The 12,461-nt window shown below is 53.6% G+C and overlaps 1 protein-coding gene and 1 non-coding gene across 3 annotated transcripts in view; both read left to right on the forward strand.

Moving 5' to 3' along the window:
• Positions 1-12,461, forward strand: part of AP2A2 (adaptor related protein complex 2 subunit alpha 2) — a 61,681-nt gene that overhangs the window by 23,819 nt on the left and 25,401 nt on the right. For both annotated transcript variants that reach the window (XM_081797554.1, XM_081797555.1), the window contains exons 2-3: positions 9,437-9,579; positions 11,184-11,377. In XM_081797554.1, coding sequence (XP_081653680.1) covers positions 9,437-9,579; positions 11,184-11,377 — 337 coding nt within the window. The remainder of the gene's footprint in view (positions 1-9,436; positions 9,580-11,183; positions 11,378-12,461) is intronic.
• On the forward strand, positions 2,208-2,332 carry LOC115943644 (U6atac minor spliceosomal RNA). The gene has a single exon (XR_004078230.1). It is a non-coding gene; the product is annotated as a U6atac minor spliceosomal RNA (small nuclear RNA).

Here is a 12,461-nt window from a genome sequence, read left to right on the forward strand (position 1 = left end):
ACTGGGTGTTATGCGCAAACAATGAATCATGGAACACTTCATCTAGAACTAATGATGTAATGTATGGGGATTAACATAAAAAAAAAAACCAAAAAAACCCAAAAAACTAATGGGGGCGCCTGGGTGGCTCAGTTGTTAAGCATCTGCCTTTGGCTCAGATCATGATCCCAGGGTGCTGGGATTGAGCCCCGCATCGGGCTCCCTGCTCCGCGGGAAGCCTGCTTCTCCCTCTCCCACTCCCCCTGCTTGTGTTCCCTCTCTCGCTGTGTCTCTCTCTGTCAAATAAATAAATAAAATCTTAAAAAACAAAACAAAACTAATGATATAATGTATGGTGATTAACATAACGTAATAAAATAAAAAAATAATAAATGAAAAAAAAGAGTTCATAGCCCTCCGGATGGTAAATCTTCAGATTCTCTGTGTAAATGTTTTAGGGCAAATAAGACTTCTCTTGTTTCTTCTGTCTTCGTGCCTGCCTAAGCTAAGCTGTCCTGGATAGGGAAGGAGGTTCCCTCTTCTCTGTTAACCAGTTGGCATTATTGAGTATGTATATGCCCTGACTAGTAACAGAGAAGAGAAGACCTACCCTTTGTCCTCAGAAATGTGCGCCCTGGGGGACTGCTGCTTCAGTTACGGCAGATTAGATAGTGTAGGTCTGTGTCATCCAGGAGAAATAGAATGCAAGTCACTAATGCAGAAATGCGTATAATTCTAAGTTTTCCAGTAGCCACATTTAAAAAAAGTAAAAAGCACATGAAACTAATTTTAGGGGCGCCTGGCTGGCTTAGTCACCAAGAGCATGCGACTCTTGATCTTGGGGTTGTGTTTGAGCCCCATGTTGGGTGTAGAGATTACTAAAAAAACAAAAAACAAAAAACAAAACTTTAAAAAACCTATTTTTATTTAATCTAGTATGCTGCAACATGTAGTGAGTAGAAAAAGATACCTCTTTCTATAAAGAGGTATCTTAACATCTTTTTCATGCAAGTCTTTGAAATCTGGTTGTACACTTAGAGCCCGCTCGGTTCAGACTAGCCATACTTCAGGTGCTCAGCCGCCGTGTGTGGCTAGAAGCTGCCATGTTGGACTGTGCAGACGTCAGCCACACCTTCCACTGAAAACCGAAAGAGACACAATATCAAAAAAAATCTTGGAAGTCTCATCAAGTGACAAGAAAAAAGGAGGATTCCTGAGACTCCCTAGGAGGAGGTATGTGTCCACATAAGCAAGTACAGCACTGGGCTGTTAGTGCCTCGAGAGCATCTGCTAATCCCAAAGAAGGGGCTGTGAAGCATAGACATTTTGGTCTCCATGAGAGTCAAGAGGGCTGGTTACCTGTCAGTGTGATTTTGCCGTCCAGGGGACATTGGCCACATCTGGAGACCATGCTCTTTGTCACAGCCGGGAGGGTGTGCACTGCTGCCATCTAGTGGGTGGAGGTCAGGGAGGCTACTAACCGTCCTACCACGCACAGAACAGATGTCAAAGTGCCGAGGGTGGGCAACCCTGGTCTAGGAGAAAGATCAAAGCCCAGAGCCCACCAGAAGTGGAGACCCTTCCACGTTACACTGAGACTTTCAAAGGCAAGGCCCTAAGGGCAGGAGTGGACTGTCACAGATGTGCAGTGGGGCTTTGGACACCTGGGTGCCCCACAGAAGCCCCACTTGGCTTCAGGTAAGAGAACAGCCCTCCGGATGCGGGCACTATCATTGGAGGTGCACATGATTCCTACAACTGATTTCTCACACTCAGCGTCCAGCATACAGTCACAGTGACCATGCACATCAGGACGGCATGAGCCAGAACCAGCAGAGAATCTGAGACTAGATCACAGAGCAGGTCACAGGAAAGAAGAAAGTCTACCAATTTTAAAGAAATTTTGAAATTTTGAGCAGGAGACTTGTGGTGTGAAAGGTGACATGGCAGATCGTGAGATAGGACCAGATGGACATTCCAGAACCGAGACCTGCAGTAACCAGAATGCAGGACTCTGGGTTTCAGATAGCACACGTAATTGCAGAGAGATTAGCGCTCTGAATGATAGGTAAGAACCAAACCTGTCCTGGACACAGCACAGATGGGGGGCAGATAAAGAACACAGCGGTGGGTGAGACAGAGGGGTGTGGTGAAAAAGTCTGAAAGGTGTAATTGGTGTCCCAGCGGAAAGGAGGGAGGATGTGACAGCTTGAAGACCGCATGAAATCGTGTGTGCGGAAGGGAAGAAGATCCGTGCTCCCCTTGACAAGGATGGAAGAGGCCCTCGGGCCTGACAGCATGCACATGGGTGAGGCATTGCCGCCTACTTCATGGCATCTAACCATGGTTTTTTTTTTTTCTTTCCTAAATCCTTTGAAATCTAATGCCTAATTCTACCTTTCTGGATTTTATATATTGGGAATTTATTTTTCTGACCTCAGTAAATTGTTAAATATTTTCAAAATTTTAATAAGTTTGTGTATCGTAAAAAAAAATGTATGAAACTTACTGAACTGCAGTGAAACGTGCGCGTAGACACGTTACCATGGGAACACAGAAGTCCAGAGCAGGCGGTCCTGGGAGTAGCCAGGCAGGGGGTGTGCTGTGCTGCAGCCTGGCAGCGCACACAGTGGACTGCGGGATGGCAGCGTGCTGAACAACCAGCTGGAGACTGTGCCCAGCAAGACTGTCTTCTAAGAATGAAGCTGAAATGGAACTTTTTCAGACAAAAATGGAGTTTCCCACAAAATTCTAAAGGATGTACTTCAGGCCAGAAACAAATAATCCCAGAGGAGAGGTGAGAGGTGCGGAAGAAAAGGGAAGGAGTGGTAGATATGTAGAGAACTGTGCACGATCGTTGTGCAGGAAATGGTCTTGGGGAGTTATAAATACACGTGGAAGTAAAATACTTGACACCAAACAGACAAGAGGTGATAAAATGTTACAGTCCTAGGAACATCAGAAAGTTGCATCTATAATCCCAGACCTTGCCTTCAAGAGAGCTGGAGGCCGATGGCTTCACTGGTGAGCTCTGTCATTGGAGGAGAGGTGTGGGGCTTGGGCGTGTGACGTGGCCTGTGGGATGTAGACAGTGTCTGCACGCCCTTTAAAACCTAGCTCGTTTCCACTTGCCCCTTGGGGGTCTTCCCATCACCTCCATGAGAAGAACATGCTTTGGGTGCTGCTGTGCAGAGAGAAGGAGAGGCACCCTGTGCAGGCCTTGATCCCGCTCCTGGCTGGAGGCCAGCCTTGCCGAGACTCATTAGCAAGATGTCGGTGCTTGTCATGTAAGCCACTGAGTTTTGGGGTGGAATGGGGTAGTTTTTATGACATTAACCCGCACACTCTGTCTTGAAACCGTTGGAAAACAGCTGCTGTGTTAGAGTTTACAAGGACACGATGATTGCTTATCTCTGCTTGTCTGCAGTTTACCAGACGGTATACGCTAACTTGAATGACCGCTGGGTGTCCCCTAAGTTCTAGGGGTGCACACGTGAACAAAGAAGTTCCCATGAAGAACTTGGGTTATTGTAGGTGTAGAAAGACTTAAATAACCACAGCTTTTTAGGGGGCAAGCGTGAAAGCCCACTGTGAGGGGTGTGGCAAATGCCGGCTCCCGACAGGGCTGGCTACACCAGCGGCCCGTGCTTTGCCCAGGCTGTCACCTTCGGTGCTTTTCTTCTTGGTGTATTTGATGGTAATGTTTTAAAAATGGGCTTCCTGAGATATTCACTCACAGTAAAATTTGCTCATCTTAAGTGTGTACTTTGAATTTTGGCAGATGTGTGCATTTTTGCAGCCGTCAGCACAGACGGAACAGAACATTTCCAGCACCACAAATGTTCTCTCGTGTCCCTTGGCTCTCAGCCACTTTCCTCAGTCCCCAGCAGCCACAGGCCTGCTTTCTGTCACTGTCGCTTTGCTGTTTCTGGAGAAGTCACGTGGAAGGAACCGGGTATGAGGTCTCTCGCGGCTGCGGACTCCACTTGAGCGTGGTGCAGCCAGGGTGTGCTCGCGAGGCCTGTGCTCAGGCCTCCGGGCGGGCTTCCCGCACGGCATGTGTCCTGGCCCGGGGACAGACGTTCTGCTGGTGCCCCGTGCTCGACGGTGAGGGGCGGAGCTGCGGTGAGCACTCCCCGGGCACACACGCCTCGGCACTCACCCTGCGGGAAGCCGCCATGCCACTTCCCAGAGCGGCTGTGCGTGTTGTGCTCCTGCCTGCCGTGTGTGAGCAGTCCCGGGTGCCGCACAGTCTCGCCCGCACCTGGCATGCTTAATCTCGTAAGGGTTAGTTACTGTGGTGCGTGTGCGGTCGTACCTTATTGTGGTTTTAATTTGCATCTCCCTTTTTTTTTGCCACTAAAATCAGTAAGCATCATACAGAGTAAAGAAAACGCCTCGGGTCTGCGGGGACGGGGGGAGGAGGAGTGGATTCTCTGGTGTGAGCCTTTCTAAGACAGTTTACGGAGGAGGTGGGCAGATGGCATGAGGGGCGAGGGAAGTGTATTGTCAGGGTGCAGAAGCGAGGAAATTCCATGTCCATCCTTGGTATCTTATTCTTTTTACCTCTTTGAACATAACAAGATACTTGTTGAGCACCAGTCTCTGTGAGAAAAAGGGTGGAAAAGGATCACAGCTCAGAAACATCTGGAAGGACCTGGTTACTGGGACTTGGATGCGTTGCCCTAGTGACAGAAGGTTGTGCCCGCACTCTGCCGGTTCTTGCTGGCATCTTCTTCGTCAGGTGAGGACATCTTTCTGGGCAAGATAGGGTCTGACTCGGGCTGGCCATGTTCAGACCTCCTCGTGGGCTAGGTGCCCTATCCCTACTTTATGTGATTGCCCACGTGACCCCCCATAGAGGCTGAGGGTTTGGAATCCTCTGTGTCCCACGCCACGTCTGTGTTCAGCATAAGGGTCCAGTCCTTAAGGCACAAATGACAAATTCATGTCAGTCTGAGGTCTGCTGGGGTCGTGAGTAAAGCTTGCCGACATTGGGCTGGCTGCGTCTCCCCTGTCCCTAAAGAGGGCTTATCTTGGACGAATTTTGGCCATCACCACTTTTGAAAGAGACAGGATGGATGGGCCTTGAGAAGCATGAGTGACTGAGTGGGTGTTACCAGGTTAATCGCTGCTGGGGTGTGGCAGGAGGGGCAAGTGCCAGGGAGCAGCAGGTCCACAGGCTGACCTGCCTCTGACCCCGATGGCAGGCGACTCTCAGGGGCACCTGCCTCCTTCCCTCCAGCCCCAGCACTTGAGAAGGAGGGAGCTTGTTTGTCCGTGCACCTGGATGCAGTGGCGACTGACTCACTCTCCAGTCTTGTGTCTTATTGCTTAATACGTTGTTACAGAAATACCAGGTTTTAGTCATTCTGCTACTGAGCTTGGAGCTTTTTTCACAGTTCGTGTTCTGAAATCGGCATGTGTCTTTTTTTTTTTTTAAAGATTTTATTTATTTATTTGACAGAGACAGCGAGAGCAGGAACACAAGCAGTGGGAGTGGGAGAGGGAGAAGCAGGCTTCCCCCCCGAGGAGGGAGCCCGATGTGGGACTCGATCCCAGGACCCTGGGATCATGACCTGAGAATCGGCATGTGTCTTAAGAGCCATTGATACATGGTCCTCATAAGCCTCTGTTGTGCTCTCACTTTGTCTCAGGTGCGGCTCAGCCCCAGGTGTGGTGGCCTGCTTTATTTCTGTATCAGCCCACTGAAGACGGGGCCGTAGAGAAGTTTGGGGGCCCCAGGGGTGCAGACTGGATCCTGATCCTCAGTCAGGATGTGGTGTGTGTGGCCTGCTTTCCTGCCTCCTCTCTACTCTGATCTTCACAGCAAGGGAGGACATGAGCCACCCCCTTTCAGGCAGGAGAGGTGTGATTTCACATTTTGAAATTACTGGAATGAAAACACAATTCTAGCCCATGCTGAAACCAACATTTTGAGGACCATCTCAGTCCAGTCTGGTCAGGAGAGTGGAACCACAGTGGGTTAGACGGACGGTCACTGTGGGGGAACTCCTGAGCTCTGCTAAGGGTGACTGCAAGGCCCAGGGAGGTAGTGTGGCCCCTTGGGGTGAAGGTGAGCCCCCAGGAGAACAGATTTGGAGGCCCCCTCCTTGGAACAAGGGGCTAGCTCAACTCCCTGGAGAGCAGAGAAGGTAGCTGGTTTGGCCCGGCCAAGGCACAGGCTATCGGGAGCGCAGAGGGTGGTGACTCTCCTCATGCAGGCGAGTGGCCTGGGGCTGCAGAGGGAATCTGGATGCTGGCGTGGGCACTGGGGTCATACTGAGAGGGCTGTGTGCAGGTTATGGGCAGGGTGGGGCTTAGAGGTTGTCATGGGTCCTCACCCCAAACTGCAGGAGGGCCCCTTTGGTGGCCGTGTCCCTCTCATGGCTTTCTACTGAGATAGCCATGAGGGAGAGGTATGCAGAGGGGTTCTGCCTGGGGCCATTCGTGGAAGAGCCATCGGAACTGACCATTGTCACGAGGACACTGTGTTCCGCCAGCGAGTTCTGTACTTGGGAGAAGAACGAGGAGCCGGGCCCAGCAGTGCTCTGTGGAGGGCCGTCAGGATGCGAGGCTCCTCACACACATGGAGGGGGTTTCTGGCACACTCCGTGCTTGGGTCTGTGCTTGGGTCTGACTCGTGAGGGGGCCGTGTGAATGCACACGGAGCCAGCAAGCACACTTTGTTGACAGAAACAAGCATCTGGGCTGTGGAACAAGCAGAACTTTTTGTTTTCGAGGCCTGTCACTGAGGCCAAAGTGCAGGTTCCTACACTCGGGCCCCTGGCGTCTCCCTCCTTCCCCGGGTCAACTGAGGCAGGGGGTGCTCTAAGGTCACTCTTGAGCCTGGAGGTGACCTGGTCCCATAGTCTGCAGCCCTTATAGCTGGCTGCTGCTGGGAAGGCTGGTGGCTTGAAACTTGCCAGAGAAAGCAGTGGAGTCACTGTGAACTCCGCAGCCCTAACCCCAGACCATGTGAAGCTCTGCAGGAACCCCCGCAGCCAGACTCCAGCACGCATCCTGGAAGTGACAGTGCTTCCCGCGGCAGCCAGGCTTGGGGAAGCCTGCCAAACCTACACGGGCTCCCGCTGGCAGGCCCCAAGGCTGGGGCGATCAGTGAAAGGCTTCCCCACAGGTCACTCTTGAGCAGGTGAGGAGCCCGTAGGAGCAGGTGGGGCTGCACGAGGAAGGCACCTGGGGGAGGCGTGTAGGCAGAGTGTGGGCCCCGTATCCTCGGGGCTGACATTTCTTTCCCAATTGCACTGAGCTGTTGGCACAAATAGGCAAGTTTCCCTGCTGGTGCCCTTCTGGGGCGCAGGTTCCCTCTGCTATCCTCTCACTCAAGATGTAGCCCCTTTGGGTGCTCTGGCTTCCGGCAGGGTGGCCTGTTGACTCCCCTCTGGGCTGGGACCCAGGTTAGTCTGCAGCTCTCTGCAGTACCTTGTGAGTCCCCCAAACCGCGTTCTGGGTATTGGCAATCACCGTCTCTCACAGCTGCCTTAGGGCTGAGAGATGCCTGATTGTTCTTGCCTTAGTGATGGCCCTTACTCTCTTATAGGCTCAGCCTTGAAATGTGTGCCTGCTGGAAGTCTCCCAGCATCACGGAGGGCTGGCAGAGGGACCCAGTGTCCTGGGGTCAGGCTGCTTCAGGGAAGGAGCCCCCAGGTGCTTCCGTGGCTGTCTCCACGGAGCTCAGTCTGACTGAGCTGTTAGTGTTCCCTTTTCCGACACTGCTGTGTTTTCCTTTAAGATGTGCTCTGAGTAGCAGGGACCAGTCTCCAGGAGGTGAGAGGAGGCCGGGTGGTATTTCAGGCTTGGTTGTCAAAGGAGGCTTCCTGAAGGCGATGGAATCCAGGCTGGTTCTTAAAGGACGACTGGGTGGGGAGGAGATGGAGATCATTACTGTTTGCCCTGGGCTGCGTGCCCCGTGCCTACATATGCTCTCCCACGCAGATGGGATGTGTCCCAACCAGGAAGTGACAGAGCTGGGTTCCCCAGGTGCAGGGAGCAGATGAGTGAGTGGGGGGTGGTGGGGAGGGAGCCAGGCCTCCCCTCTTTTTATGTTGTTTGGTCATTAAATTATATGTCATATGTCAGTTTGTTGGTGAAAAGAAGGGAGGGTTTCTCAGAACTTCTCCAGGCGAGGTGACCCGCTGGCTGGCTGACATTGGATTGTCATCCTAGGAAATCTTAGGCGGGGGTCTTTCTTCTAGACCACCCTTTGGGGTCAGCCAGTGCTCATCCAGGGAGTACAAGTCTCCCGACCCCTCACCAGTGATGACCACTGCTGTCCTTACCTTCCCATTTCCCCTGAGTCCCATTTGGCCCACCTGTGTCCCACACGGGGCAGCAATGTCACTGGAAGACCCAGCGCAGTAAGATGACCAGTCTTTCTGGTTGTTACCTCTGTAGTCTGCTAATGGTTGACTCGAAGGAATATTGTACCCTTGTCAGATGAGGTAAGAACTTCTACTTAGGTGGTGCAGGGTGGTCGTTTTTAAAATAGCATTTTGTATTCTGCCGGTGATGTGTCTTGAACCCACCTTGTCACAATCTCTAGTGAGGGGCTCAGTTGTGCTGTGATTAGGTTGAAGACATGGGCCCCTCTGGCCTTTTTTTTTTTAAGATTTTATTTGTTTTAGAGAGAGAGTAAGAGCGAGCATGGGTGTTGGGGGGAGCAGCAGAGGGAGAGGGACAGGCAGACTGCGCTGAGTGCAGAGCCCAACACGAGGCTCGATCCCACAACCCTGCCATCACAACCTCCTGAGTTCCCGACCCGAGCCGAAACCAACAGTCAGACGCTCAACTGACTGAGCCACCCAAGCGCCCCGCCCCTGTCTTCTTGTGTGTGATTTCTGTGGGTGGGGGGTGATTTGTCCTAAAACTGAAGTGAAAGGGGAATCGTTTAGAGCACACTTATCTGCCTTTGTTAATAAACTTATTTAAAAGACTGACTGTGGAGGGCACTGGGGGGCTCAGTTCGTGGGCGTCTGCCTTCGGCTCAGGTCATGATCCCGGGGTCCTGGGATCGAGCCCCACATCGGGCTCCCTGCTCGGCGGGAAGCCTGGTTCTCCCTCTCCCACTCCCCCTGCTTGTGTTCCTGCTCTCACTATCTCTGTCTCTGTGTCAAATAAATAAATAAAATCTTAAAAAAAAAAAAAAAAATTGACTTGCTGGTGTAAGTTGGGGCTGGCTCCCGGGCCCTGGCAGGGCGGTCTTGGGAGGGCAGAACTCTTGCTGCCAGGGATTCTGGTTTCTGTTTTTTAAGGGAAGTCAAACCTTTGGATTCTGATGTGCACCACCCAGTCTAGAAACATCACTTGCACTCAGCACAGCTGTGCCACGTGTCTGGTGGGCGGTTGCCTCTCTGTGGCAGGCCAGCCCGCGCTTTCTGTTGTCTGGCTCCTGCTGATGACTTCTCTGCTCTCCCCGCCTCACCCACCTTTTCTGTAGGTGACAAGGCTCTTGATGGCTATAGTAAAAAAAAATACGTCTGCAAGTTGCTCTTCATCTTTCTCCTGGGTCATGACATTGACTTTGGGCACATGGAGGCCGTGAACCTGCTGAGCTCCAACAGATACACAGAGAAGCAGATCGTGAGTGTCGCCGAGGGGGTCGAGGGCTCAGGGCGGGGCTGGCATTGAAGACAACTGAGGTGGCCCCAGGGCCTCCCTCTCCTCCGGGAAGCAGTCCTGCCGATGGAAGGGGCTCTTTTCCTGTGCAAGGTTCTTCTGATAAGGTGGCCATTTCTTTTCTTGCTCTTTCTTTACAACTTCCCCGCAGCTGGGAATTTGCTGTGGGTCTACCCAGATGCTGCATGAAGCCCGGGTTGGATGTGATGGGTGTCTTGGACACGCCTGTTTCCTTCCCTGCAGCGCTGGGCTAATGCACTGGCCCAGACCCCTTGCCTTGGTGGCCTCTGGTACCACTTTCTGTTTCTGACAAGGACACCACAGCTGCATGGCTTAAGAGCTGGAGCTGCAGATGGCTGTGCCCTGGCCTTGCTGTCAGCTTCTGGCGCCTTCTAGACGGTGCTAGTACCTGGGCACCTGGAGCCCTCTCAGGCTTTGTAACTTGAGCCCTGTAGCCTCTTGGGAGTAATGATACTTCTGTTTTCTGCAGTGTTGTGAAGTAACAGTTTTCTCTGTCCAAAAATTTAACTTAGAGCAAGTAAAAAAAAATACAACAAAAACCCTAGATCCCCCAGGAATTTTGTAAAGTATTGGTATTTACCCAGTAAGAATTTGGGTGTCTGCCATGGACCAAGCAGTGCACTGGGAGGCCCCTGGGGACATAGTGACCAGAAGCAGACGTGGGCCCTGCTCTTTTCTAGTGAGGAGATGGCATCGTCCACCCCACAGAGAGAATTATAGCTGCGGCCGGTGCCCAGGGAAGGAGGTGTGTGGCGCCCTCTGGGACCCAGCAGAGACTGTGGCCAGTAGGGAAGGTCCCCTGGGGAGGGCATCCTGAGTGGGCACAGAATGAGGAGGAGTTAACTGGGGGATGAGGGCAGACTGAGCAGGTAGCACCTCGCCAGGGGCACGTGCAGGGAGTGCAGAGCTGAAGGGGCAGCAGTGTCTGGAATGGAGGTGAGCACGTGGGTGTGTGGCAGGGCCTTTCTCCCAAGACCAACAGGAAGCTACACAGGAGTTCACCTGCATGGTCAGGGATCAGATGAGTCTCAGGAAGGCCACTGTGTCCCCCTGCCTGGGGAGGGTGCAGATGGGGGGTGTCGCAGGGCTGCAGTTTAGCCAGTGGTGAGGGGAAGCTGAGGGCACAGAGGCAGATGGAGAGAGGGGTAAAGCTGCAGTCCGCAGGGTTTCTGGAACTCACCGCACTTTCTTAGGGCCTTCCAGTCAGGGTTCACCCTGTTCGGGACAGCAGTGAGTCCAGCATGCTCACACATGGTAGCACAGATAGGTGGGTGGGACGGGTGGCAGGGGTGGGGACCAGGGGGACGTCTGGCTAAGTGCCTCTCAGGTGTGTCCCACAGGGCTGTGTCGTGGTGGAGCCGGAATCAGACACTTGGCTTCTTTCACCGAACTGGTGTTTTCATCAGAGTGGCCTGACTCGTCCTGCAGGACACAGGCAGACCGGAGGCCTCGGGAGGCTTCTCAAAGGCTGGACGTGTGTGCATTGCTGTCCCATGTTGGCTGCAGTGGTTGTGAGCTGTCTGTCCTCTTGTCTCTCTGGAACCCAGGGCTACCTCTTCATCTCTGTGCTGGTGAACTCCAACAGCGAGCTGATCCGACTCATCAACAACGCCATCAAGAACGACCTGGCCAGTCGGAACCCCACCTTCATGGGTCTTGCCCTGCATTGCATTGCAAATGTGGGCAGCCGCGAGATGGCCGAGGCCTTCGCCGGCGAGATTCCAAAAATCCTCGTAGCTGGGTAGGTCTCTCGTGTGAAGTTTGCGGAGAGAATTTATCGGATGAGTTCATCTGCCTGTCTTAGGTGGTGGGAGACCGGTATGTCTAGGTGCCTGGGGACGTCCACTCGTACCGTTGCTCCCCCAGGAACACCGGGGTTTAAAGTAGATGAGAGAAGAACCCTGCCAACCACAACCAACCAAGAAGGGCCGTGGAAGAAGGGACACAGTTGTCCTGTGGTGTGGCATAGGGCTCCTTCTTGCCCTTTCTCAGGAGCATTACTGAGGAAAAGCTCAAGCACCCAAATCCTGAGGATTCCTAGAAACCCACCTCCAGCGGCCCCTTGAATCTGGGGAGCGGCGACACAGGGCCGAGCAGGCAGCTCTGAGGGGTTTGGAACCACACCATGGGGTGTGGCAGAGGCAGGGCCCTGCTTTGTGTTCTGGGACGCTGCTAAGTTGAGAAACTAACCCAGGGCCCACACCTTGGTGACATGTCTGGCTCAGCAAGGGCGCCAGTCCCGGGCACTTTGTCAGGACCTGGGGGACCAGCTCCTCCAGGACGACCGGCCGTGAGCAGGCCGAGGCCACAGTGCTCTGGGAGTGGGTGCCAAGGATGCTGCTCCACATGCTGCAGTGCATGGGGCGCCCCCCAAGGGTCGGCTGTGCCTCGGGGGCGAGCCCTGGCCCAGACGAGTGATGAGAAGGGCTGTGGTCCCACCAGCTCCAGAGGAGTGTCCGGGGCGTGTGCTGCCAGGGGGCAAACAGGCCAGGCTGGAGGCGAGGCCCCAGAGGACTGTGAGTGGGGAAGGCTCACAGACTGCACGCCAGGAGCAGGTCGTGCACTGGAAGGGGCTGCAGAGCTGAGGAACCAAGTGGGGGGCCGAGATGATGCCATTCCGTGTGTGCCGATGGGGGCTGCAGGGCACGGCGGGCACCCTGAGAACAAAGTCACCAAGGTGGAAGAGGCTTCGGGTCCGTCCGGAAGATGGCTCGGGAGGCTGTGGGCTCAGGGCCTGATGGCGCTCTCTTTTCCTCCTCCGTTAGGGCTGCTGCAGGTCTGGCAAGGCCTTCCCTGGCCCTCTTTGCTCCCTCTGGCCGCTGCCT

The sequence above is a fragment of the Leptonychotes weddellii genome, chromosome 11, assembly GCF_054177405.1.
Source record: "Leptonychotes weddellii isolate Sample4059 chromosome 11, ASM5417740v2, whole genome shotgun sequence".
Classification (NCBI taxonomy): domain Eukaryota; kingdom Metazoa; phylum Chordata; class Mammalia; order Carnivora; family Phocidae; genus Leptonychotes; species Leptonychotes weddellii.